Source organism: Camelus dromedarius, chromosome 27 (genome assembly GCF_036321535.1).
Source record: "Camelus dromedarius isolate mCamDro1 chromosome 27, mCamDro1.pat, whole genome shotgun sequence".
Lineage (NCBI taxonomy): Eukaryota > Metazoa > Chordata > Mammalia > Artiodactyla > Camelidae > Camelus > Camelus dromedarius.
In genome coordinates, this window is record NC_087462.1 from 1,011,170 (window position 1) to 1,038,706 (window position 27,537).

General features: G+C 60.4%; 1 protein-coding gene across 12 annotated transcripts in view; it reads right to left on the reverse strand.

Moving 5' to 3' along the window:
- Positions 1–20,253, reverse strand: part of TCF3 (transcription factor 3) — a 34,132-nt gene extending 13,879 nt beyond the window's left edge. For 7 of the 12 annotated variants that reach the window (XM_064479651.1, XM_064479658.1, XM_064479654.1 and 4 more), the window contains exons 1-6: positions 19,990–20,252; positions 17,917–18,056; positions 14,576–14,648; positions 2,966–3,039; positions 2,778–2,856; positions 139–206 (exon numbers count right to left, since the gene is read on the reverse strand). In XM_064479651.1, coding sequence (XP_064335721.1) covers positions 139–206; positions 2,778–2,856; positions 2,966–3,039; positions 14,576–14,648; positions 17,917–17,988 — 366 coding nt within the window. In that variant the 5' untranslated portion in view covers positions 17,989–18,056; positions 19,990–20,252. Of the gene's footprint in view, positions 1–138; positions 207–2,777; positions 2,857–2,965; positions 3,040–14,575; positions 14,649–17,916; positions 18,057–19,989 lie in introns of all 12 variants that reach the window. The other 5 variants (XM_064479650.1, XM_064479655.1, XM_031438079.2 and 2 more) reach the window with 4 other exon arrangements.
- Between the last annotated feature and the right edge of the window lie 7,284 nt (positions 20,254–27,537).

Genomic DNA, 27,537 nt, shown 5'->3' on the forward strand with positions numbered 1-27,537 from the left:
CAAAAGGTGGGGGTGAGGGGCTACGCGGTGACCGTGGCCCCCACTGGGGCTCCCCAAGGCCCTACCCTCTGCACTGCCCCTGGTTTGAAGAATGGGTGCTGATGGGACCCCCGCCCTCCACCCGCTGAGTGGCCTCACCTGAGTCAGGCCGCCAACACCCGCGTCTCTTGCGAAGGGGGTGTACGCACCCCTCTCACCACCCTTGCCTGGAAGAAAGGAAGGAGGGTCACCTGGATCCGACCTAGCGCCCAGCACGTGTCTGAATACAGCAGGCACACCACTGTGCACAGCGCTAGAACCAGAACTGTGTTGGGACGTGGGTCTCCCCGTTGGCCTTGCAACAGGCGGAGGGACAAGTGGGGGTCTAGCCGGACGCTGTCTGCAAGTGACCTGCAGAGCATTCTGCAGGCCCACCACAGCCCCACACGTCCCGCCCAGAGGCGGGACTGCACTCACTTGGCTCCCTCTCCCTTCTCAAGCCTCAGGTTCCTCTGGTCAAGGTCGTGAAGAGTCAACGCCCCAGGGTGCTGGGCTCCCGGGGGACAGGCCGGGGTCCCTGGCATCTGCAAGGTTCAGTGCCCAGGCCCTGGGCTCCTAACCAAACTCCCGGCCAGGGTCAGGCCATGAATGAACATGTGATGTCCCTGGGGACACTGATCCAAGCGACTCAGTGTGAAGGGGCCCCTTCTCCATGTGGGCGGGCAAGGTCCAGGCTTTGGGTGACACGAATGGACAAATACCTACAGCTACACAAACACCTGGATCCAGCCTTGCCTGAAGCAGCTCTCTGGATCAACCAGTACCTGAGCCATTTAAGTCTGTTTCTGGTTTAAGTTGAGCACCAATCTTGACCGAGGGTGGACTTTAAGCAGCCTTGCTGTTAGCAGGGAATTAAAATGCTTGACTAATTTGATTTACTCACACTGGGGGGGGGGGGTGTCGGGGGGGATATTTCCCCTTTATTTTAAAAGGACACTTTCAACTAGGCTCCTGGAGCAAATGCCGTTTGGCAGGGCAGGAAGAGGGGCCGTGCTCCTCCCAACATGCTGGATGCCCCACAGGCTGTGCCCACCAACTCAAGCTCCCATGACCCGTCTGGGCAGGTGACACTGGGCCCACCACTTGGGATGATGAATAAACGAAGACCTAGAGGCCAGAGAGGATTCGTCCCGTTCCAGTGAATGCACAGGGATGACACCAATGCTCCCGTCCTCCCAGGGTGAGCGTGGGGAGCAAAGCTGGCTGGCCCAGCCAGGGCTCTGGGACCCTCCCAGGAAAGTAACTCTCCCTGCAGGCTGGGGCTGCTGTGGTTCAGACCCTGCAAACAGCAGGCACCAAATACAGGCTTCCTAAAAGGAAGGATGGGGAGCAAGAAGAGAAACCAGAAGTTCTAGGAAGGGACCCAGTGGGTCTACAGCAGGTCCCTAACCCATGCACTTGGGCTCGTGCATCAGGGTGTGAGAGTGAAATAAGGATAAGCACTGAGGAGCAGAACCACCAGGTCTCGTCGAGGAGCCAGGCCAGGCTGGGGGCCCCACGGGAACAGGCGACGCTGCCCTCAGGGTCCCTGGCGCTCACCACCCGCTGTCCCACCCTGGCCACACCAACCCCGACCCGTGGTGAGAAAGCCGGGGCCCGGGGAAGCCGATCGAGACCGAACCTGCCTCCCCACTAGCAGGCTGCCCTCTCGGAGCTCCTCGGCCACAGGGGCAGGTGGCGGGTGTAGGACACAGCTGGGCCCTGGGCTGGGCTGGGCTGACCAGGCCCAGCCGTGGGAACTGCCCGTGCCCGGAAGAGGCGGGAGGAAGGAACAGCCGCTGGGGAGCCAGCGTCACTACAGGTGCAGAGGCCACCCCAGGCCACCTCGTGGCCTGGGAGATGGGCACAGAGGCCTGTCGGACTCAGCGGGTGCCTGTGCTGCCACCCTACTCCCGACTTCACAGGATTGCTCTCCGGCCACCCTCACCTGTCTAGCCCACAAAGGCTGGGCCCCCAGCCCCCCAGCCCAGCTTTCCCACTGGTCGGTCCCACCCAGAGACCTGTGGTCCACATGTCTCCCCCAGCAGCCGCCCACCCTGCGACGCACCTTAGCCTGTGAACCAGTAATGACAGGCTCAGGTGGGCCAGCTTCACATGGAAGGACCTCACGTCTCAGGGCCACCGGGGCAGGGAACTAAAGCGCCCTCAGTGCACAGCAGCCCCTCCAGCCCCCCGACCCCCCGGAGACACCAGCTTCGCAATCAGAACAGGGATGGGGGCTGGGGCTGGGGGGCGTGGGCAGAAGGGCAGGAACACAGTCAACCATCCAGGGCCTGGCAGTCCAGGACAGAGCCTGGTCCCTTCCCACTGAGCCTCAGTCTGCACGTCTTCGGCGGGGTTGAAGGGGGGCCTCCGGGCCTGGTGAGCTGGGTGAGTCCTCACTACCACCTATGCAGGAGGTTCTGGGAGATCCCTGTCCCCACAGGTGGAGAAACCAGGGCTCGAGAGGGGATGGGCCTTGTCCAGGTCCCAGTCCTAACTCACAGTCAGGCTTCTGGGGCTCCAAGGAGAGTGGGCAGGCTGGCCTCAGAAACCAGGCCCTGACCACCACCCCAAGTCATCAGGACTCCCGAGTCCACTTTCCAGCAGGCACCTGGCCGGTCCCCACTGACCCGGGGCTCCAGGTTGTGTCCACCTGTGTCCTCTCCTGTGTGTGACCCGCCTGGGAGTCCCGGCACTTCGGTGTGCTGACAGCGCTCCAGGACCACATGAGGGAGGGGCGCGGGGTGTGCACTCACCTCCGAGCCCGGGTCCCAAGAAAGTGGATGGAGAGAGGCCACCATGGGACTCACTGAAGTGCCCGCCTTCGCTGTAGGTCTGTGGAGAGACGGGTCGGGGTGAGGGGTGCTGGGGCATCCCCACTTACAGCTGGCGAAACGGGCTTGGGGAGGGAAACCCAGGGTCCCCGGCCCCAGGGGATCCTCACCCGGTTGGGGTCGAAGGAGGAACTGTTCTGCTCGCCAGTGCCCCACGAGCCCGACCCAGGCCGGTCCTCGAGACCTGCAGGGCAGGAAGGGAGAGTTAGGGCCACCCTCGCCCCTGCCCGCTCCACATGGGCTCCAGTCCCATCACCTGCACCCAGCCCGGCCCGGGGGCTGCCCGGCCTCACCCCACCCTGGCTCTGCCCATGGCCACACACTGGCACGAAGCTCAGGAACAACTCCACCAGCTACTGCTGCTGCCAAACGCCTCCTGCCCAGCGAGGCCCCGGCCCCCACCCCACTCTGGACCAAGCCCTCCCTGGCACTCGTCTCTCCGCCGTGGGCCCGGGCGGGGGTGTCTGGGGGCTTCTGGGTCCTGCTCAGGAGGCATCAGGGGAAGGGATGAGGGATGAGGAGCCTCCCCCTTCGCATGGCTGCCAATTCCAGAGGCAGGGCCACCCCTCTGTTGAAGTAACAGCGGCAGCTGCCACTGACTACCCGCCAGGCACAGGCCTGCGCCCCAAAGGTGGAATCCAATCCCCCGCAAGATAGGCGCCCCACCCGTCTAGCGGCCGGGAGGCCAGAGGTGTGGCAGGGTTAAGCGTGGTGGGGACCAGGACCCTGGATGGAGGGCGGGCAGGGTGGAGCCCTTATCTCCCTGAACACTCGCCCAGGGCTTGGATCTCCCCACCCAGCAGGCCATAGGGGGTCGCACCCTTCCTGGGTGGGGGGCTCTGACACTGCCCACCAGGGGCCGCAGCGCACGGGCCTGGAAAGGCAGAAAGGGAGCAGCCCTGGGCCTCTACCTCCCTGTGCCTCAGTTTCCCTCCCCTGCAAATGGGGTTATGAACACACCTACTCCGAAGGACTGGCGTGTCCACGTCCGACTCAAAGCTCCCCAAGCCAGGCAGGGTGGGAGATGGGGGGAGGGGGACAAACGCCCCGCCTGCCCTCTGACCCTACACGGTGGACATCCCAGAATCCTTCACCCTGTGCTCCCCCATTTGTACCAGGAACTTGTCTCAAATTGCATCCTTCTATTTTGGTGCCTTTGTGTTAATCATCCTCCTGGAGAACTGCTGTTTAATTGCTGTCTAATTTGCATAATTGTGCATATTAACATCCCCATCTGATAAATATTCACATATCTTGTTTAGATTTTGTTTTCTAATAGAAAATTTCCAGCGTGATTATGATGCGGGGCTGGGGGCTGCCCTGGGGGGTGGGGGGGCCCAATGGGGAGTTCCCGTGGTCTCTTAAGACTCCATCGGGCATTTGTTGCCAGTTTTGGGCTGTCTGCACCCCATGGTCTTGGGCCCCACGTGGGCTCGGGAAAAGAGCAGCTGGTGAGGGGGGTGACGCTGGGCTAAGTGCCAGCACCGGGAGCCTCAGTGTCCCTCTACATGCACGAGCTTGTCACCCCTCTTCTTCTGGAGCAGTCCCCTCACCCCCCACCCCCACACACAGAGGGACCCAACCCCCTCTGCGCCCCCCCCCATGGCAACCACCACACGCCCCTGGAGCACCAGGACCCCTGAGTCAGGTCCAAGACCACGGCCAGGCCCCATCTTGACGCCCACAGCCCTCCCTGCCTGCCCAGGGTGAGAGGTGCTCTGGGGTCCAACACCGAGGGACCCCCGCCCCATGAGGGCCCCACAAGCTTCTGGCAGAGGCAACTGAGCCCTGCTCTGCCCTTTCTGGAAAAACCCCCTCACCCAGCCCCAGCCTCCTCCCTCCTAGAAACAACCAAAGCAGAGGAGGCCCCTCCCCCACCACTCTCATTAATAGTTATTAACCCCCCCACGACTAATCATGCATTTTAATACCCCAATCACGAATATTTGTAACACAACCCTTGTTCACATTGTAATTAAAACGTACTAATAGGGTAAGACATTGCTGTCGGAGTGTAAACTTTTGCTTTCTTTATAAAATACCAGAGGTGCAGTGGAGGGGGGCGTGCACACCTGGAAAGGCCACCTCTGCTCAGATCCAGCCGGCTGCCTGGAGCAGAGGCGGGAGATGGATGGAACAGAGGGCTGGGGGCCCCGCTTCAGTCCCACCCCCACCACCCGGGCTGCAGCAGGGACGATGACAAGGCAGCACAGCTGGACGAGCCCCAGCCCCAGCGGGTCCCCTCCTGGGCTGGCCTGGCCTGGGCTCCACCAAGTGGCCTGGTCCAAACCGCAGCCCTTGGACGGAGTCTGGCCCCTGCCTGCTTTTACAAATAAAGTTTTATTAGCACACGGCCATGCGCGTTGGCTCCCACACTGTCTACGGAAGCTTCTGCTGAAAGCAGACCAGCTGCAAGAGAGCCTGAGAGGCCCGCAGACACGCCCGGCCTTACGGAGGTCAGCGGACCCTGTGTGGGGACGATTCCTCCGCGGCGAGCAGCCAGAGAACAACAGACCCCAGTATCAGCAGGGGGCCAAGGTGTGGCACATGCAAAACCCAAGGGGTCACAGCCCTGCCCACCGCCCCCACCACAGACCTGTCCGCACGACCACAGTGGTCGCGGGGCTTCATCCTGCAGCCCCGGCTCTGCGAGCACCCCTCACCCAGGTTCCCAGGCTAGACCCGGGGAGCCAGCCCCTCTCCATCACTCACCCCCACCCGCATGGGGCCTCAGGGCAGAGCTGGTCCCGCCCTCACCTCTGTCCCCTGCCTGGGGTCAAGGGTCAAGCTGCGTCTATGCAGCAGTGTCCTTCCAGGTTCCCTGGCCACACTCCACCCCGGGCCGCCTGATAGCTTTTGGGAGGAAAACTTGGCTCTCTTCCCTCTCTCTAACCTCTCCTATGGCTCCCCACTGCTCTCAGGGTAAAGACCAGACTCCTCCCTAACCACCCCTTCCCCCCAGTTCACTCCCACCTGCCCCAACAAGCGAGCAGATCCCCCCACCCACCCAGGGTCCCCACACCAGCTGATCCTTCACCCCCATCAGGGAGGTCGCCTCACTGGCCCCCTGTCCCCAGCACAGCCCACACCGGGCTGGCCCCCAAACAGCCTCCACAAACACTTGTTTTTTGCCTCTTCCTGGCACCAGTAACTAGCTGATCACAATATTCTCCACTAGCACCATCCTCCTGTGGTCACGTGTGGTCACACACAGTCACCACCTGAAATGTGGCCTGAGCCACTGGTGGGACCAACAGCCACTTTGAGGAGGCTGCAACTCACGCACATCTGGGAAACCGCATGAGGCTAGTGGCTGCTGTATGGGACAGTGGCCCCAAAGTAAGACTAAAGTAACGAGGACAGCAGCGCTACAGGCAGCAGCGCCGCCCCGGCGGCGTCCAGAGCAACGCCAGCAACGCCCGGCTGGCCCCGGAGCCCCGGCCGGCAGGTCTCCCTCCACTGCCCGGCGGCACCTGGGGTCCCATGAGGGGCCAGGAAGACACCAGTGTGAGGGGGCGCAGCCCTTCCTCAAGTGGGCCTCACCATTTCTAAGAGCAGAGGATCCCCCAAACCAGGGGCTCTGCTCCAACCCAAGCCCTCCTGAACCCCCAACCCTTGGGGCTTCCCTGCTGGGAAGAGCTGGCCCCTCTGGTGGGGGTCCCGCAAATACATAGCAATTCACAGAGAAGCAGGGTCCCCCAGCTGCAGAAACTGTCCCCACCTGTGAGCTTCAGATTTGTGACCAAAGCCACAGCAGAAAGACCCCTTCCGGCTTCAGTCTCTAGGGGGACCCATGCAGCGTTCAAGGGCAGAGACGGGATGATCCTGCCCCCACCCCACTGCCAAATATGAGCTCAGGGTCCCACCTGGGACCTCTCTGCAAGAAACGAGCACAGAACAGACCACGCTCACAGACCTAGGGCTTACCCCGGAGAACTGTGGCCCATCTAAGGCCCCCGCCCCGCAACCTTAAGGAGACTGCAGAACTTGGGGGTTCTCTGGGACTGAAGAAAGAGAAGGCTTCAGGAAGAGAGAAATCGGGAAAAACTAAGAAAAGTTTTGCAGCAAATTCACAAGAGATGTAAAAAGCAGCATCAGTGAAGCCCGGTGATGCTGCAGAAGAGGCACTCACACGGAGGGCGGGTCTGCTGGTGCCCCCGCCCAGAGTTGGAGACACTGCCCACCGGGGACACGAAGAAGGCTGGGGGGAACACGTGTGCTCCCGGGACGCTGAGCGCAGACGACGGCACAGCCTGGAAGGGCACGACTTGGGGGTGGTAAGTGGGGACCCCGGAATTTTGTCCCCCACCCACTGCGGCTCATGGGAGAGGCAGGTGCAAAGGTCCCATCACCAGTGTCCCCTTAGCTGGAAAACATCCTCAGAGGTGGCGTTCTGGATGGGAGGGCAGAATCCAGCACAGACCATGCGAGTCAGGAGAATGTGATGGGTGTGGGGCGGGTAAGCACATCTGGCCTGCTGGTTCAATTTCATTAAGTGGAATTAAAGACGCCATCCCCCCAATAGCAGGAACCGGAGCCCGCAGGTGCCATGCTACTCCGGGCACTTCGTGGGATTTCGTCCCAATGAATTCCCTGAATAGCTGCTGTCCCCATTTTACAGGTGAAGAGACTGAGCCTCCTCAAATAGTGGCAGAATCAACACAATAGCACATGTGTGTTTCCCAGCAGGAGACAAACAAAGACAAAGTTTTTAAAAAGTGGCAATGTATTTACACCCAACAGGAGGGGGCGGGAGGCCGCTTTCCTGCGGGACAGAAGACCAGGAGGGCGCGGGAGGCCGCTTTCCTGCGGGACAGAAGATCAGGAGGGGCGGGAGGCCGCTTTCCTGCGGGACAGAAGACCAGGAGGGCGCGGGAGGCCGCTTTCCTGCGGGACAGAAGACCAGGAGGGGCGGGAGGCCGCTTTCCTGCGGGACAGAAGACCAGGAGGGGCGGGAGGCCGCTTTCCTGCGGGACAGAAGACCTGGTTTCATCTCTGGGGCCAAAAGAGCACGTTCTCTAAAACCATTAGACTGACCGCCAGCAGAGCTGCAAACCGGCACAGACCTTCCAAACCCAGTGCAAGAAAACACACCAGACACGACTGCAAGGGGGAAGTATACAGACTGGAAAGCTGAAAAGAATGGAGAAAAAGAGGCTGAAAATGTAAGACAGACGCAGACTTAACCTTGAAAACTCAGCACCTACTCGGCAAAACGGTTCTGGACTCAGGAACACAAGCAGATGCACAAAGATCTACCAAGTGACACAGAGGAAGCAGGGCGTGACAGTCACAGACAAGCCTGGCTTCCAGAGGCAAGCTTCCTCTGGAATAGAGGTGTGGCTTTGCTGACAATGGGCTGCACCCACAGAGAACATCCCCTGCCCCGAATAACACAGAGGCCAACAGGGGTGGTGATGGGGGAACTCATACCGTTCTTGGTCCTTGATGTCGGACAAATTAAAAGTCTAAACGTGGTCAGCAGGAGACGAACATCTCACAGCTCCACATCAAAGCGTCCCACCAGCCCTCAGCAGGAAAGACAGAAGGGTCCACACGTTTCAGGGAGAGCGGAAACACCCTCCATTAAGAAATCACTACAGTCCGCGTTACTGAAGCCAACGGGACGTGGCCAGAGCGGTCCTCAGAGGGGACCTGTAACCCTCAACGCCGGTTACTGAGCAAGAGAACAGAGGTAAACGACAGGACTTCTACTCAAAAGTCAAAGGAAAAAACACTTAAGAAGGAAGGAATTAAAATAGAAGCAGTGAAGGAAGGGAAAAGCAGTCAGCTGATAAATACCATTTGACAATGAAGCAGATCCTTGGCGAACAGTCAATAAACAGGTAAAGTGCCCCGGACAAAGGAACAAAAAGGTTAAGTAGGTTCAGGACTGACGTGGATTCAATCTCCCAACAAAACAAGGACAGGGCATCTTACACGTTAGTAAAGAACGCGACAGCAGGCATTTTTACATGTGCCTGAGATGGGCACTTTTCCCCTAAGAAAATGCTAGAACTGAGAAGAGGAGTGGACAAACTTTCAAAAGGCCAACCGCCACCCGAGAAACAAGGCACAGGGGAAAGCGTCAGAAGCCAGCAGGGTGGTGGCAGCCCCCCCAGCACAGGGGGGGGCGCACGGCAGGGGTCCCGCCTGCCGGGGGGCTGCTCCTGAGAACCTGGCAGGAAGCCTCAACCCCGCACGACGACCCCGCACGACGCAGGGACAGGGACGCAGGCAAGGCGCAAAACTGATGCTGGCAGATCTGGTCTGGCAGCTCAAGGATGTGGACCAGACCTGAAATGCAGGGAACGTCCGCAACGAGAACAACCATTAGCGGACAAGGTCAGGACAGGGTGAAGGGGGAAACCAGAGGCAGCGGCCCAAAACGCACCACGGTGATGCCAACCGCCCGCGTGGATGGCCGTGCAGGACCAACAGGAACGCCCTGAGTGTGATAAACACAGACAGTCAGAGATGTATCTCGAATCAACAGCCAGTATGAGGCTCGGCCCGGCCGACAACAAGCCAAGCAGTATGCTGGCCGACGTGAAGGGGCCGCGGCGTCTGCACCAGGATCGGGGCTGGCTGCCTGGGGGCAGCTTCTCTGGAAAACCAAGCCAAGGGCAAAATGAAAACAATCCAAGAGATGCAGGGGGCAGCCAGGTGGAGACTATGCTGGGAAAGACCCCCGAGCCCCAGCGAGGAGAGCCCCGGACACCCAGGCGGAGCGCTCCCCTGCGAAGTGCATGGCCAGGTCAAGGGAGGAGGACGCCCCACAAAGCGGCCAACAGCCGCAGACGTCAGTTTCCAAGATTTCTATTAAGAACTTAGTACTAAGGGCCAAAGCTTACAGGGAGGAGACACCAGGCGCTCACGTGGGAAAACACAGCACTATAAAGACAAACAGTTCTTTCTCAATTTATCTGTAAGTTTAACATAAAAACATCAAAATCCCAATGGTTTTGGTTGTTTTTTTTTTTTTTTTTTGGAGGGATGTGGGAGGAGAAATGACATAATTACTCCAAAGATCACGGAAAAGAATCAACATGTGGGAAAACACAGGGGGACCTGAAAAACAACAACTGAGGTCACACTATAAAAACACCGCAAAACTACAGTAACTGCCGCGAGGCAGTAGGACTGGGGCAGTAACAGACACAGAGGACAAAAACTCGTGGCTAAATGGCAATTTAGGAAACGCTCTGAAGCATATCAAACCAAGAAAGGGTTTCTTGAACTTACTCCGTCGGTTTAGAACTGCCTGACTTGGACGCTCACTCCCTTTCTCTCCGCTGCATCTGCTCTGAGGAGGAGGCCGCCAGGCTACGATTCTGCCCCCAGCACGGCTTTGCCTGCGCCTCGTAATCTCAATGTGTTTACATTATTGCGGATCCCTGTCTATCCTTCTTGGCTGCCTTAACTTCCTCTTTAACCCAAGAGGTGGACAAAAAGGAATTTCGTTATTTCCAAGTGGTTAGGCCTTTTACTTCTTTTTACTTTTTTGGTCTTTTATTTCTAGTTTTACTGGACTGTTTTCAAAGAATGTGGTTTATATTTTGGCCTCTTTTTTTATGTTACAAGCTTTTACTGTGCCCAGTGTGCAGTCAATTTTTATAAAAGGAAGTGTGACCATTTACAGGGCACAGCCTTTAAAGGGTAAGTGCTTCTAACTGGAGGTGGCCCTCAGAATCACCCAGAAGCTCTTACAGGCCCCTTCCCAGGCTTTTCGAAGTGTCCCTGGGCCCAGGGCCCAAGGGGTGTGTTCCAGACAAGCACCCCTTGCCAGGAACTGCTGTGCAAGCTCACCCTTCATCCCGTCACTGTTGAGGTCCCCGCCCCCTACACTGCCACTTATTTTTCATTTCCCTGCTCTGCCGAGGGCTGCAAAACCGTGCTCCTCTGCCCTCCAGCACGTCCTCCTGTGTGCTCCTCAGCCTGACGGGATGAGAGCAGGGGCGTGCATGACCATCCCGTCTGCGCTGCAGAATGGACTATGTCACCCAGCTCTCACGGACTTCTCAGAGACAGCACCGAGTCTAGAACACCACAAACAGAAAGGCTTGATAACATAAAATTAAACCTACAAACCACCAAGACAAATGGAGAGTCTCCATTGTCAGCAGCACTTATAAATGAAAATTTAGGGGAAGAGCTGCAATGGAAGATCACAAAAGACTAGCACCCTTCCTGCATAAACAGCCCTTACAAGCCAGCAGCAGGGCACAGGGCAGGAGCACCAGCCGCCACGGTGGGCAGCACCGCGCGGCTGGCCAGGACGGCTGGTGGACTGTGAGTTTCAGCTTCATCGTAAGTGCAGTTGGGATGACGATCGTGCCTATGTCACCACCCTGTAAGGACCGAGGGCCAGAAGCGATGGCCCAGGTCTGCTGCCCGGCACATGCTGCTCTAGAAACGGTGGCAGGAGCTGCTGCTGGAAGCGCCATCACTGCTGCTGTCAAAAAGCTCCTCAGGCAGCGAGGAGGAGAACAACCTGCAGCAACAGCCAACAGCCTGGATCTCAGGGAACTGCGCTCAGCAGAAAAAGCCGACCTTGGAAGGCTGCGCGCTGCACGGTTCCATTTATACAACACTCCCAACGTGAGAAAGTCGTGGAGAAGATTGAGGGGTGGTGGGTGGTAAGTGGGTGTGACCACAAAGGGGCAGCCGGTGGGAGGTGGCGGCTGCTGGGACAGTTCTGCACCTCGGCTGTGGCAGTGGCTTCATGGCACTACACACAGGAGAAAATTGCACGGACCTAACAACACATGTGTACAGGTGAAACTCATGAATGAAACGAAATACCCGAATAAACTCCATGGATCATACCAAGGTCCGCTTCCCGATCTGCTATCATACTAGGACGTGCAGGACCTGACAGACGGGGAGGCTGAGGCTGGGGGCACAGGACACCCCCCCCTCCAGTGTGTTTCTTTGCAACTTCCCGTGAATGTATCCTGATTGCAAAATAAAAAGTTGATCAAATCCAAAGAAGGGGGGGGTACTTGAGACAGTAATGGGAAATTCATCAAGAAAGAACTCATCAGGCTGATCAGCTTTTAAGAAGATAATCACCTGTTATTAACATGCACGGGCCCCATGTTCCTCTTCACCCATCAAGCGGGAGGAGGTTGGAAAGACGGCTGCTGGGACCCCAGAGGGACACGTCTGTCCCGACGCTCACCCGCAGCCAGCAGTTCTAGTCAGGAACTTACCCTGAGGACAAAACCGCACACCCCCCGCTGTCGCTGACCTCCAGAGAGCCCTCCACGGGGGCCTGTGCTGCGGCGCTTCGAACACAGAGCGCCCTTCTGGAGGACACTGAAAGGAGCAACCTGGCTTACAGGAGTAGAGAGCAAACGCCAGGCCAGGATGCACATGGGGTCGGGGGAGGAGGTGGCCAGTGGAACCCACCAGCTCTCGGAAACTCTCAACCCCTGAAGGCGACACTGCCCGTCTGGAGGGTGCCCCAGCTGACTGATGAGAGAACAGGCCCAGGAAGGGGGCGACCTCCCCAGCCCCCATCCCGGGCTGTCCAGCTCCACCAGGGAGGGAGGGGAAGGAAAACCAGCTCAGAGCTGGGAAAGCCCCCAAAAGGGGCCTCAGTTCCAATGGCTCCTGGGTCTGGAGCCAGGACCCCCGACCAGGAGCTCAAGGCAGACACTGAGACGGGCCCTGCCACCGTTTGCCAAGCAGTTCCATACCTCCGAACTTGCCGCATCCCTGCATGGGACACGCCTGTTTTCCACGTGACAAAACTTAGGCCTGCAGATCAGGTCTCGGCTCCTGGGCCTGGGCCCCTTCTCACTGCAGGCTCAGGCAGCATTAACCACCTGAACTGAACCGCGGAAGGCAATCCCTGGCTGCACGTCCAGAACAGGAGGCCCCTGGGCTGGACCAACCATATCATGACCCTCCTGGGCTAAAAATCTCAGCCAGATGCAGGGGAGGGGGTGCAAGGCCAGACCTTCCCCATCTAAAGTGGTCAGGATGGGGCTGCAGAGCAGGCTGGTATTATTTTTTTTTTTTAGGCGTAGATAATTTTCTTTCTTTTATCTTTAGAAGAGGTGCTGGGGATTGAACCCAGGACCTTGCACATGCTAAGCACGTGCTCTACCACTGAGCTATCCCCTCCCCAAAATGGGCAGTGTCGCCTCAAGGGGGCAAGAGTTTCCAAATGCTAGTGGATCCCACAAGTCATGTTCTCCCCTCCACCCAAAATTCACAAGGTCCCACTCAGGCCAGGCCAGACCAGCTGTAGGGTGTCCTGGAGGGTCACCCTCCCTGGGGGCTACCGGCCCCAAGTGAGCACTGGACAAGGTAAAACAGTCCAGGCAGAGACCTAGGGGAAGGGGAGAATGCACCGGTGCCACCTCCTCCAGGAAGCCCCTGGGGCCTGACCTCTGCCTGAGGCAGGGAAGCAGCAACACCGCTGGCTCCTAAGGGCTGTTTCCAGGGGTGAGGGGGCAGGGTGGCCCGTGGGGATTTCCACAGTTCGGGGAGGACTCTGGCCACCCTGTGGCCACTTCCTCAGACAGAGAGGAAGGCCAGTGCAGGGCAGTTGGGGGCAGCAACAGTGTCCCTTCTTTGTGGGAGGATGAGTGAGCACAAATCACCCTCAAAAGCCTGGTGGACACCCCAGTGGAACCTGGAGAAGACTCCCAGATAGGCCCTTCGCATTGGAGCCCAGAGATCTGGAAGGCCACGGCCCAGTCCTGACACCCCAGAAAAACACTGAAGCCCGTGCAGAACGCCAGCCTTTCAAGGGGGTCCCCAAATGCTCCCCACAACCAGAGCTGACTCCCTCTCTGCCCCCAGCCCTCCTGGGCTCCCACCTTCGCATGGTGAGAGCCCACAAGGCCCTCCCCACCTCCCTCTCGCTCACTCTGCTCCAGCCACGTGGGCCTCCTCCTGTTCCTCCAACACTCCAGGCACAGTTCTGCCCCAGGGCCTTTGCACCCCATAGGTGTGCCTGGCTGTGTGGCTCCTCTCTGCACTGCTCTGCTGCCTGACCCCTGCCGGGTATTCCTTGAGGCCGTGCTGTCCGCCCTCCCGGGCTGTGTCATCCACGCTCAGTGCCAGGTAGGGGGACCAACTCACCCAGGTTTGTCTGGGATGCCCGCAGTTACAATGCTGGGAGTCCCAGATCCCAGAACCACCCTGCTATATCCCCAGCAAACCAAGCTGGTTGATCATCCCAGTGCTAGATCTTGTATACAGTAAGTGCCTAATACATACCTGAATAAAAACAGCCCGAGCTAGGCAAGATTTGGGATGTCATGTCATGCCCCTTCTGGGCCTCAGTTTCCTCCCAGGGACTGGAGACCCAGAATCCCACTGGAGACTCAAGCCCCACCTCACACCGGCCCCTAATGAGTGACACAGACGCCCCCACACTGGGCCAGGCCCAGGCTGTGGATGCAGCATGGCCGGTGACGCCACACTAGCCCCGGTACTCCCACCAACCCCCCAAGGCAGGTCACATGACCGTGACAGCAGCTGGTCCTCTGGGTTCCCTCAGGCTCACCATCTCACCACCCCAGGCCCACATGTGGGCCGGGACACACCGTCCAGACCCCTCAACCCCACTCTGCCTGGTCAGCCCCTAAAACATCTCCCTCGGCGCCCAGCCACAAGCCTGTGCCCCGTCCTGTTGCCCCAGCTCGCCCTCCAACACGGTTATCTTCTGCACAAGCGTGAAGCCCCAAGCGGGGCCCTACCTGAGCTTCCAAACTGGGCCCCGGCCAGGGAGGCGGGCCGGCTCTTCCCGTTGGCCACCGGCAGGGGGAACATCTGTGGGGAGAAACAAGAGGTGGGTGGCAGAGCTCTGCTGGGGTCCTGTTCCCCGGGAGGCCCCCGGGACCAGGGGACCTGACGGCCCAGGCGGAAAAAGGCTCTCCCAAGAACCAGCCCGGGCCGCCCCGCCACGCAGAGCCTGGGGCGGCAGCAGTAACCGGCAGAATTGTAAACTCCCCGTTTACTGCCCACTGCGTTTGTCTCTCAGGGTAAAATAACCTCTTCAGACACTAGATGCAGCTTATCTGCTCTTAAAAACGATACAAAGTTTTAAGTTTCAGCTTCAAAGAACCGAGATCTTTCACACTCCCAGGTGGGTCTGTGAGCATCGGGAGACGCGTCCCGCCGTGGACGACCTTCCCCAACAGGCTCGGCGTCCACCTCCCCGTGCTGACCCCGCGTAGCAGGGACGTGGCGGGAGGACAGCCAGGCCACGCCCCTGGGAGGGCAGCAGGCTGCCCCTCATGCGGGGCTCTGCGCTCAGCGGCTGCCCAGGTGGCCCTTCCCGCAGCCTCCAGCAGCTGGTGTTGGGCTGCCCATCGGAAGGGGAAACCAAGGCTCAGAGAGGCGGGAAGTCGGAGGCTGCACCCTTCATAAATGACTGCGTGGGCCTCCTGGGCGTGCGAAGGGTGTGCGATCATCATTCCCCTTCTGCCCCGCCTGCTCACCCAAACCCACGGTGCTAAGTCCCTCAAGATTAAACAGCTTAACAGCATTAACTGGGAAAACCCAACATCAACAAACCCTCTCACCACCGAAAAAACAAAATACGTCTGCCCGGCCCCATGGGCCTGCGTTTTAGAGATTCTGTTCCGAGCCCAACTGATTCCAAGTGGCTTGGGGCTTAGGGCTCCCTGGGGAGGGGGTGACAGCCCCCCAAACCCTCCCCGGCCATCCAGGCGGTATAGGCACGGGGTCTGTGGGCAGGACTCTAAGGGCAACAGCACAAGCCCCAGGAGGGACCCAGGAAGCGGGGTTCTGCCCCCACACCCTGTTCTGCAGAAGGGGAAACTGAGGCCCCAGGCTCACCCAGCAGGGGAAGTGCAGAGGCTCAAGGAAGGTGTGCGCCCAGGCTGGACGCGGGCTCCCTGGGTCTGCGTCCCCTCGGGGCGCATGGCTGTACTCGTTCAACCCAGAGTCCTATCCTCAAGATGGGACCCTTTCCAACTGGGGACACTGTGGCCTTCGCTGGGGGAGGAGCAGGCTTGGGCGTCAGTGGCCAAACTCCCCCTGGAAGCAGGGGTTCAATTTCGTTTCTGTTTTGCCCTCTAAGTTGCCAGGGGCTGGCCGCTGACGTGGCACTTGCCGGAGGGGCACTGGGCCGTGTCCTGTGGGCGCCGCAGGCCTTGTGATCGGCCCAGACAGGTCCCTGCACCCTCTCGGAGCCTCCGTGTTCCCTCCTGTGAAATGGACTCGGGGCTTAGACTGCGTGGGATGTTGTGAAACCCAAAAGCACATGGGCATGCTGAGCACGTGCAGGGCTCAGAGGAGCAGGGCCCCTGCCCCTGGTATTCCCCTAGCCCCTCGCCCATCCTCAGGCCCGGGGACCACGGCTCCCTCACAACCACCATCCCAGTAAGGAAGCTCAGGGCCGAGGCACAGGTGGGATGTGAACAGCCAGGTGCAGCCTTTGCCCTGGTTCTTGTGACAACCGCCCCGTTTACCCAACACAGACCGGCCCCCAGGAAGCGCTTCCCTTTAAAAATCTTTTTAGTCAAAAACAAGCTGTTTTAAGAAAACACACGAACTCAGTTTCTCGGGGGCAGCCATGCAGGGAGGAAGGGACATGAGCCATGATTGGTGGGGGGAACCTGACTCTGGACCCCACGACTCGTCCCGACCTTTCTGCTCACAACAATGAGGTGGGTGAAGGAAAATCCAGGTCTGGGTCTACGCAGAGGACAGACACCAAGCACCCTGCCCCCTCAGCCTGGCTTTCCTCATCCATGAAATGGGTTGTCGGTTCTGAGCGGTGGGGGAGGAGCCTAGACCCTCCGGACAGAAGGCTCAGGTAGACAAGGAACTGGTGTTCTGGGGTGGAAGGGGTGAAGGGGCCAGGTCTGAACCTCCGCCCCCTCCCCTGACCCCCAAAGCTGGTCTGTTCCGGCCCAATAGTCTGTGACTTGTCAGTTTAACAAAAAACAACGGAGCTGTGCCCCTGGTTACTCAGCTGAGGCGGCAAAAATAAAACGGGCTTAAAAATACCAGCGTGGCCCTTCCGGAGCCTCGGCCACTCTGTCCCATGGGCTGTTTTTCCGCAGGGCGGCTGATGTTGTTTCAGTTTGGGGACTTTTGTTTTCGACAGTGGCCTGGACCTTGTACCAGCGGAGGATTAAATTCAGACCGAAAGCATTCTTCCCAGCCCCGTTTCACACCAAAATGGTGCTCGCTGGGGGAGGGGCAGGCAGAATTTAGAGAGTCCACATACGGTGCCTCGGTTTGCCAGGAATACTGACCACCCCGACACCTGTGACAGGTGGCCTACTGCACAGATGGGCAAATCAAGGTCCCTAGTCCTCTGAGGGGTGCTCCAGCTCCCAGACTCTCAGGGCTGATCTGAGCTGAGACCTCTGGAAGCCAGCACTGTCTCTGAACCTCCCCACCGCCACCGCACCCCAATACGCAGTAGAAGCTACTGTCCAGAGAGCGCTTCCTTTGGGCCAGCCTTGCCCACAGGTCAGTGCCCACCGCTCCTGGGGTCTCCTCCTGTCACCTGCGCCTCCAGCTCCTGGAGACACCACCATCTGGCTGCCGTGTAAGTAAACCATTGGGAATTACACCCCCACCATCCACACCCTCTCCCTACTCAAGGAAGGTCCTGCACGGGTCACCTCGGCACTGAGCACCCCCATTTTTGCACCATGGTGGAGTGAATAACCCCAATTACACCGTTTTATAGTCAGATAGCAAGGCTACTACGTGCCCAGAGCCAAGCTGGGGCCTCATGGCTGACCCTCTCAAGGGAGAAGTGGAGGCTCTGGGCAGCCCCTCCCTCACTCTGCCTCAGTTTTCCCATCTGGAAAGCAGTGGGCTGGGCCCGTCCTGTGCCTGGGCAAACAGACGGGTGACAGGTGCTTCTGGAAGCTGACGAGGGCCCCTGGCGCTGTACTCTGACGTGGGGGCGCCAGCCCATCCAGCCCAGCAAGTTTGAGGTCTAGATATTGAGGGTGTCTTGGCAGACACATCTTTTCTGAGATCCTGGGGGCACAGGGGTGTGGAGGGCTGGGCCGAGGGGAGGAGGCTCAGAGAGGGCGGACCGGCTCACCATGCTGAAGTCCAGGAGGTCGCTGAGCTCCTTGTCTGTGCCCACGGGCGCCATCCTCTGCGACTGGTTCATCCTCCAGCGGCAACCGGGGCCAGGGGTCAGGGCCGGGGTGGGTGGGCTCCTCAGGCCTGGAGACAGCCCTGTGCAGCAGCCAGGGCAGAGGAGAGGATGAGTGACTGTGGTTGAGGGGACAGATGGGAGTGAAGGAGCTGTTCAGAAGCCCCTCTAACAGCTCTGAGGGCCGGGGTCTTCCCAGGCGAGTCCCTTCCAAACCCTGGGAGTGGGGACAGGGAGGCCAGGATTCAAGGATTTGGGCCCCTGGAGACCCCTCCCCAGAGCTCTCAGGGAGTTTGAACAACGGGTGGGGGTAGCGCTCGGAGCAGATTCCCTGAACTCCCTCTGCGACCACCAGGGAATCAAGTTGCAGATTTTAAACTGGATGCGGGGCGGAGTGGGCCCTTCCCAGCCCGGCCAGAACCCGCCCCTCTCCCCGCCACATCTCCCATTTCCAACCACCCCCAGGCTTCCCACTGGCCCCGCCCTCGGGAAGGGGGAGGGGCGGCCCCGGCCCCGCCCCAAGGGAAATTTACTGAACCCCCACCCCGGCAGCTGTCAGAGCACGTTGAAGGCCCAGTCACCCCCAAACTCAAAGTGAAAGAAATCCACAAGTAAGACAGCGAAGCCCCTTTCCCGGTCCACGACTAAATGGACGGCTACCTCGCGCAGGGACTCACCCACGACGCTTCTCTCCACCCTTAACCTCCACCCCCCCAACAAAAAACTGAACTCCGAAAAAAAAAAAAAAACACCATAGAGTTATTGTCACGATGTATCCGGGAATTATTTTTAAGCAACTTTGAAAACATCCCTTGCCTCCCGGCCCTGGGGGGAGGGGATCCCAAGACCAGGGTTTCCCCCACATGGTCGCAGGGGGCTCCATTCTAGAACGGGGAGGGAGATCCACCTGCCAGGCCCCATCCCACACCAGAAGAGGGATGAGAACAGCCTCTCCGTCCCACGGTCCGACAGCTTCTCTTCCCGGGGCTCCAGGTGGGGGCAGAGGCGGCAAGCAGAAACCATGGAGGCCGTGGGGGTAGAGGGGGTTCCGACGTCGAGGGAGACCCGACTTCAGAAGCGGAGGGAGACCCGACTTCAGAAGCGGAGAAACCCCCGCTTTGTTTGCCAACTGGAGACGGTGTGAAACGGATGCCCCAGGGCACCCCCTCCCTCGCGAGGCTTTTTCTTTTTTGGAGGGCGTGTGAAACTGACTTTTTTGAGGAGTATGAAACCGCACTTTTTTGTGGGGTAGCTGAAACCGATTTTAAGGCAGACCCGGGGGGGGCTAAAACAGGCTTTTCTAGGGGAGCTGAGGGAGTTCTGGGGTGTCACAGCGACTTTTGGGGACTCGAAGCGGACTAGGAAGGTGTGTGAAGCCACTTAGGGAAAAGAAAAGCAAGGAAAATCTTCCTTTGGGGGGGAGGGGTGGTGGGAGGAGGCCCGGGAAACCAATCCCCACCCCACCCCCCGCAGCCGGTGCGGGCGGCGCGGCCCGGGAGCCCTTTGAAGCTCGGGGTGCAGCCACCGCCACCGCGCTGCTCGCCCCGAAGCCACCGCCCGCGCCCGCGTAACGCGGAGCAGATGCGTCCCCCGGCCCGGCCAGGCTCCCGACCCCCGGCCGGAGCCCGCAGGCGCCCGGCGCACCTTCCACGCAGACAAAAGGACGCTCCCTCTCCCTCGCTCGCTCCCCTCCAAACTCCGGCGCCGGCCGGGCCCCCGGGGGAGGGGGCGCCCGCGGCCCCCGCGCCGCTGCCCCGCAGCGAAGTTGGGCGGCCCGGCGGCGCCCCCCGCGCCCCCGCCCAGATCCTCAAAGTTTCCCGAAGTGCCGGCCGGCGGGGGCGCGCGGGCCCGAGCGCGCCCTCCACGTAGCCGGCCCCCTCCGGCGCGCAAAGTTGGAGAACAATGACTCCGGCTGCGCCGCCCCCCGCCCGGCCCGCCCCCGCCCCGCGTCCCGGAGCCGCGCAGGGAGGACCGACCCGCCGGGCACCGAGCGGGGGAGGGTCCCGGCGCGCTCACCTGCTCGGCGCGGCCCGGCCCGCAGCGCGCGGGGGGCGGCGGCATGAACGGCCCCCCCGGACAAAGGGGCGTCTCGGCCCCAAGGGGCGCGCGTGGGCGGCGGCGCGTGGCCTGGCTCCCCGCGTGTCCGCCCCGCGGGTCCTGAGCGGCCGAAGCGCTGACGGAGGCGGCGTGCGCGGAGCCCGCGGCGTCCGAGGGCCGCGTCGCTGGGATCGGTCCGGCCCGCTACGCCCGCGGCCGCTGCCGCTGCCTCATCTTCCTGCGGCGGGAGACATGTTCCGCCCCCCGCCCCGCGCCCGCCCCGCCCCCTCAAGGCCCCGCCCCGCGCCCGCCCCGCCCCGTCACCGCCCGCGGATTCTTCCGCTTCAGCCGCCCGCACGCCCGGCCGCCGCCGCCCTCCCCCAAGATCCCGCGGGACGCGGCTGCGGGACCGCGGAGCCCGGCGCTTGAGAGTGAGCGCACCAGGTGTCCGTTGGCCAATGGCGCGGGGCCCGGGCAGGGACTATCTTCCAGCGCGGAGGCGCACACGGGCTGGGCGCATACCGTGACGAAAGAGGGAGGGGCGTCAGATGGAAGGATAAGGCTGAGTGGCTGTAGCCAATTGGAGGATCTGAAAGCCTGATTGGCGGGGACCCCGGCCGTTCGTGGCAAGGCCCCGCCCCCGCCCCGCCCCCCGCGCGGTCTGGCAGAGAAAGAGGCGGGACTCTCTGAGCAAGAGGCCGCGAGACGCGGTGGGGGTGGGGCTTGGGGCTTTATTCTCAGGTTTGCGTGGCCGCCCGCACAGCCTCCTTCGGCTTGATAGTGTCCGAGCTCCTAAGGGCCGGTTCCCGGTGCTGGCTGTTTCGAGCGGGCATCCTAGTCCCAGAGGGACTCAATCAGACCCATTTTACCGCGGGGCCACCGATGCCAGCTCTGTTTCAGGGTCAGAGAGGCCCGCGGGGAACCCACTCTGTGCCTCTGACTTGCTGGTTACCTTTGCCAGCCTGAGACTCAGTTTACTCATCTGTGAAGTGGGGTTTGGACCTGTATTTGGGCAAGACTAAAGCAGGGCCAGACCTTCTGACCCTCGGTGGTCTGTGTCTCCACTTAGACCTCAAGGTCCTCCCACAGCCAGGGGCCCTTCAGCTTTTGAGAACCACAGACCCTTCAGAAAGGAAATAATAATTATTATAAACTAAAATAGCACAGTCTTTCATGGCCCCTCTGTGTCCGCAGAGAGAAAGCTACACCCCCAGGCCACCAGGGAAGAGGCCACCATTCCCCTGGCCCACTGGGCTCTGGCCCTCGTGGCCTCCTGGCTGTTCCAGAGCCTGCCAGGCTCGTCCCCCACCTCCAGGCTGTCGTCTTTGCTGTGCCCTCTGCCTGGAATGCTCTTCCACCTCCTCACCATAGTTAAGTGCTGCCCTAGGGCCAGGGAGCAGGGCTGAAAGGAAGTAAGAAAAGTAGGGGTCCTGGGGGAAGAGGGGAGTGCAAAAGACCCCAGGAGCAGGTGGGAAGCTCAGTGGTCTCCTAATAAAGCCCCCACCTTCTCCACCTGCACTGCCTGACTTTCACCCTGACTCCCCTCTGGGTCAGAGCATCGCCATGTGCCATCGGTCTGGGAGGGGAGTGATGGTTGGGGTCTGGGTTCAAATCCCCCATCACTCCCTGCCTCACTGTGATCTTAGGCAAATTCCTGCCACTCTCTGGCCTCAGTTTCCCCATCAGGAGACTGGAAGGGCACTGTTTTGGGCTTGTGCCTCCCTCCTGTGGCCTCTCCCCACTGGAAGGCCTGGGTCTCTCGTGTGAGGGCCCCCTCAGCCTCCAGCCTTTCCTTGTGTACCAACCCTGACCATGCAGTCTCTTGGGGTCCTCAGCCTGACTCAGGGCAGGCCAACACCCTCTCCCCACTAATGCTAAGGGTCTAAACCATATAGAGTTAGGGCCAGTGTTCCTGGAGTTGACATACTCACTGAAGGGGGGAAATGATCTATTCATGGGCCATGCAATTATTAAGCACTGACAGTGTGCCAGGCTTGGTGCTGGACATTGGGGCATAGTGGGGACTGGGACCTGTCTCTATCATCCAAGGCAAGATGGGCCATCGGAGGCCCCCTTTTAGTCCCAAATGTGTTCTTTCCATCCATTTGTTTGGCTGCCAGGTCCTCACACCTGAATGATTAAACCCATTGTCCAGATGAGGAAACTGAGGTTCAGAGAGCTCCTCCCTGGGGCCCAGTCCACCCTGGGGCTCACACCTGCCAGGAGGCCCTCCCAGCACCCACAAGCCACCATTGTCTTCCCTGGGGAGGCCTTCTGTGGGGCTGAGTCACAGGGTGGAGCAGCCTGTGGGGGCCCCCACTTGGCTGCCACCTCTGCCCAGCCCTGAGGCCGGGGTGTACCCTACAGGGTCCTGACACAGGGAGAGGCAGCCAGCGGCTGGTGCCCCAGACCCTCGAGGGCAGCCCACAGCCCGCCCACCCCCACCCGTCTCACTGCAGCCTTTGTTCTCCTATGGGTGCCCTCCGGGGGTCAGGCAGGCAGAAGCCGGAGACCCACCTCCCCCACCTGTCGTCTCCTCCCTCAGCACAAGCCACACCTACTGTGCACGGCTCCCAGGCTGGGGACCTCACAGGAGGAGGATGACCCTATTTCTGGTTGGGAAAACTAATGCCAAGGACAGATTCCCGCCAGTGAGTGGGGCAGCCAGGAACAGAACGGGGGGATGGTGGTGGAAACTTCTGGAAGACAGTGGGTGTGCAGACTTTGGTCATCCTCTCGGAGAGAAAGCAATTGGACTTAGGCCTTGAGGGCCACCCTCCCAACGTCTGTTTTCGTGTGTCTCCAAAGCGCCTTCTCCTGGGGTGTGTGTGAACAGGTCCCCCTAGGCTCTCCCACCCAGCCCGGCCCCTCCCTGCTTTTCCAAGCCCCGGAGGAAGGCTCCACCATGGGTCCAGCGTGTGTTCGCGCGGTGGGCAGCCACCTCCGGAGCTGGGGGCTTCATGGTTCACCCGACTCCCACAGATGGACCGGCCTGGCCCTGACTCGGCCACACCCACCGTGACCCCCACCCCGGACCCTCTGGTGTTCACTCGTTCATTCAGTCGCCCTCCCTGGCTTCTGGGGGGGAGGTTTCTGCAGGGCCTGCTGGTTGGGTCTGGGGCCTGGGTCTCCCTGGGTATGGGATGGGGCTTATTGCCCTCCACAGAGGAGGGGGAAGGTGCCAGCCCTGTTCAGCAGAAAGTGGACGACAAAGAGACCCCTCCGTACCGGCTCCTCGCAAGCCCGCCCTCCCTGGTGCTCCCAGCTTGGGCGTGAAGAGCGGAGGGGACCCACTGACTGACCCCCATCCCTTCACCCCAGGGTTGTCCTGGGGACCCAGCAGCCTGGAGGGCAGGTCTCTGAGGGAGGCTGGAACCCCATCCTCATGCCTCCTGTTGTCAGGGCAGCAGAAGGGGCTCTGGCACCCCCCTTCACTGGGGTGGATTCTCTGGGGCAGCAACACTTGGGTGTCTGCAGAAGGACAAGTGAAGTCAGTAGGCAAAGAGGAGGGAGCCCGGTGGGGTGGGGGTGGGGGGCCGGGGCAGAGGGGGACTGCGTGGGGTACTCAAGTTATCCATGAGGCCAGTGAGGCTGGAGCCCAGAGAAATGGAGGGGAGAGGAGTCAAGGTCAGAGGCCTCAGTTCCCAACAGTGAGGGCACCACGGGACCATCCATGCAGGAGAGCGATGTGTGATCCGGGGCGGCGGCTGCATTTGGAGAAGGAGGGATGTCCAGAGGGGAGAGAAGGGCTGGCCGAGGGGACGGTGAGCTGGGTGGAGCTGGGGTAGGTGTGGAGGGTAACTGGAGGCTCACTTGGGAGGTGGGGGTGAGGAGGCAGCCACCCACAGGCGCTGGGTGTGGGGCTGGGGATCTGGGTGCATCAGCAGTGGTGCCCTTCTCCGAGCAGGGGCGGCTGAGGGCCAGTAACGGGGAGGAATGGGGCGCAGGAAGGCCTCATCCCGGCAGTGCCCAGGCCCCACGGGGCTGTGTGAGTGAATGCACGAGCGCCGAGCCCAGTCTGAACCCCAGCCCTAAGCTGAGCCCCGATTCTGGTCTGAGCTTCTGCCCTGGGCTGAACCCCAGACCCAGGCTGAGCCCCTGCCGGACTACGCTGAGCCGCCTCCGCCTTGGCCCCCACCCGTCTGCCCCCTGCCCTGTGCCCATCCCCCCCAGGGCTGGTGCCACCTGTCAAGGGTGGCCCTTCCCCCCTTGGCCTGGTGCCCACAGCTCCTGACTCAGGGGCCTCAGGGCCTGTCCCGCCACATTCCGGGGCAGCCTGTGCAAACATGGGGCGCCTCCCTGACCAGCCCCCAGGCACTGTCCAGCCCAGTTCCGGGCGTTGGGGTGCGGGATGAGGGGGGCAGTGCAGGGGACACAGAGCCTGGCTAGATTCCCGCTGCCCACGCACCCACCCACAGAGTGGCCCTACTGACCTCTGCCTGGGGCGCATGGGGTGCCCCCTCCACCCTAGGAACACTGGGGGCAACTCCCTTCTCCCCAGGGCTCTGCAGCTCCCCTGAGCTTCAGGCAGGAGGTAGTGGGAACCACTCCTTGGTTCAGAAGGGGAAACTAAGGCTCAGGCCCCTGCCTGAGGCTGGCCAGCCTCCCACACCTGGTCTGCCTGCCCTCCCAAGCTCTCTCACCTGTTCCCTGGTGCTTCTAAAAGTGGCAGGGAGGAGGTGTTCCAGTTGTCAGCATCTTGCCACGCTAAGGAGTGTGGGTTCTACTCAGGGGGAGCCGTTAGCATTTAACAGCGCAGACCCCAGTCCCGGCCACCCTGCCTGGAGCCGGGTCCCCTCGCCAGCCTCCTCCCTTGCCACAGTTCAGCCCATTTCCACCTCACAGCTCCCCAGCCCTCCGTGCCCTCCTCCTGTGCCCCCCTTCCTCTCACTGTGCCTGGCTCCCTTCTCCTCATTCTCCAGCCCTCAGCTCGGGCGCTGCCTCCTCCAGGAAGCCTCCGGGGCACCCAGAGCAGGCCAGGCCCCTGTCCCGCTGATAGCTCCTGTCACCATTTGTCTTTTCTGCAACCGTACCCCGCTTCTGCCTCCCTGTCACTTGCGCCAGATGAGGGCCCCCAGGGCAGGGCCTAGGTTTCCTCACTCACTGTTACCCCATGAGGCAAAGTGCACCGCAGGGGCTCCGAAGGCCTGGAGGCTGGCAGCGAGGCAGCCGAGGGGCAGCGGGCTCCTGGTTCTGGGGCCAGACTCGGGGCCAGACAGGTGGGTGTCCCAGGCAGGAGACGGAGCGCGAGTCCTGCCCCCGGCCCCTCGGCCTGACTCACCAACAGATTCGCTGTCAAGCCCCGACTCCCCTGCGTCTTGGCTGTGTGACCACAGGTAGCACTGGACGGGGTCATCTCAGGAACCCAGTAGCTGCCCAGTCGACTTTCCCTGCAGGTGTCAGCTCACTGAATCTCACCGCAGCCCTGTGAGGTGGTGGTCATGGGGCACCCATTTTGTAGATGGGGAAACTGAGGCCCAGAGGGACACAGTCACTTGAGTAAAGCCCCCCTGACCAGGTGGTGAACTCAGGAAGGGTTCCGTGCCAAGGACCACCTGAGGGCAGGGTCCCCAGGAAGTGTTCATGCCTGTTTTACAGAAGAGGCAGGTCGATGGGGTCACCTGTCAACACAATGCAGCTTTTATGTCTGGCACCTCCCACAATCTCCCCGACGGGCCACTGTGTGTCCTGTGGGGTGGGCAGGGAGCGCGTGTTGGGTGGGATCTGTGGACTCGACTGAGCTCCTCCCTGTGGTCGAGGGATTGGAGGAGACTCTGACAAGGCTGGCCTCCTCCATCCCCCACGACCTCCTTGCCTTTTTGGGGTGGAAAAGGCACAAAGGCCAGCGCTGTAAAGGGACAAAACCTTCAAGTGTGGCTGCGTAAATACCAAAAGCTTCCAAGGGGTGACAGCCCCCGATGAGGTTAGATGAGGTGCTACAACTGGGAAGAAAGCATTTCAACATTGTCACAGAGTAAGAAGTCATGTTCTTCATATACAAAGGGTTCCTACAAATCAATAAGAAAAAAAAACCAACCAAACGGAAAACTGGGCAGAGAAACGAACAATTCAGTTTACACAAGAAGACACGCAAATCAAACGGCCACTGTAGAAACAAGAAGAAAAGGAGCTTTGGGGGTGGGGTGTAGCTCAGTGCTAGAGTGCGTGTTAAGTATGCACGAGGTCCTGGGTTCAATCCCAGGAACCTCCAGAAAAAGAAAGAGAGAGAGAGAGAGAGAGAGAGAGAGAGAGAGAGAGAAAGGAAAGGAAAGGAAGGAAGGGAGGGAAGAAGGAAGGGAGGGAGGAAGGAAGGAAGAAAGGGCTTGGAGTCATTCATGACCAAAGAAATGCAAACAAATAAATAGCAAACCACCTTTCGTCTTTATAGTTGGCAGAACGGTAAGAGGTTGATCACACCCTGCAAGGGTGAAGGCGGGTTTGGGGGAGCCCTAGGGGTGCTGACTACAACCAGAAACCCTACACCCCTTTGAACTTGCCCTCCCATTCCAGCCCTAACACTCAGGAATCTAATAAAAATTATCTCGCAAGCAGGGATGTTCATCGGAACACGGTTTGGGCAGCGAATACAACCCTTGCCCACCAAAAGAGGGCGAGGGAGAAGACCTCGACCCGGGGTGGGGGCGGGACAAGGAATGCTGTCCCGCCTGACAGCAGAGCCGAGTGCGTGCCTGTTCTGAGCCAGAAGGATGTCGGAGTGGACTGTTCAGATAAAACGCAAGTTCCAGACTCACAGTGCCATTTTGGGAGTAAAGTTTTTGTGAAGCAAAAAAGTGCGTATTGAAAAGTTACAGGCGGAAATAACCCCAAGGGCTCAGCGGTTTCTCCGGGGGCGGGGGCGGGGGTGGGGGGCGGGGGGTTGGAGGGGCGCTTTCAGTTCTTCCTTTGTATTTGTGCTCAAGAGGTGGGCTGAGGCGCTGAGGGGCTGGGTTTTATTTTCTACGTGAGTGCGTGTAGGCCAGTATTTTTTTTTATTATTAAAAGAAAGTTTAGTTTTTCAACTCGTGGCTGAAGCTGTGTGAGAAATCTTGGCATGGGGTTGGGTTTCCACGGTGGGGGGCACCCTGACCCCCTCAGTGCCAGGCTCGTTGGGTTCCCTGGAGGGGACCGGCTCTCAGCGGCCCCAGGGTCCCAGGGGGAGTCCCCTGGTGCCCCAGGGAGGCCCCCTCAGGGTGATCCTGAGACTGAGCCGAGTACCGGGAGTACTGCAGAGAGAGTCCAGGGGTTACTTCCCCGCTCGGAGCCCGAGTGAGTTCTCATCAGCTAAAGGAGACTGGTGAGGCCACCGCCCAGCACGGGCAGGTGCAAGGGGAGTGGGGAGGGGCCGCCCCTTCCCCGAGAGCAGGGACGGCCCCCACGACTACGCAGAGGAACTGGGTCGTGGGAGCCTCCTCTCTGAAGGTCGCTGGTCTCAGTTTCCCCATTTGCATGGAGCCTGCTGCTTCCAAACCCCAGAACCACCCAACTCTAGGTTTCCTGGCCTTGACTTCCCCATCCTCCCACTGGGTG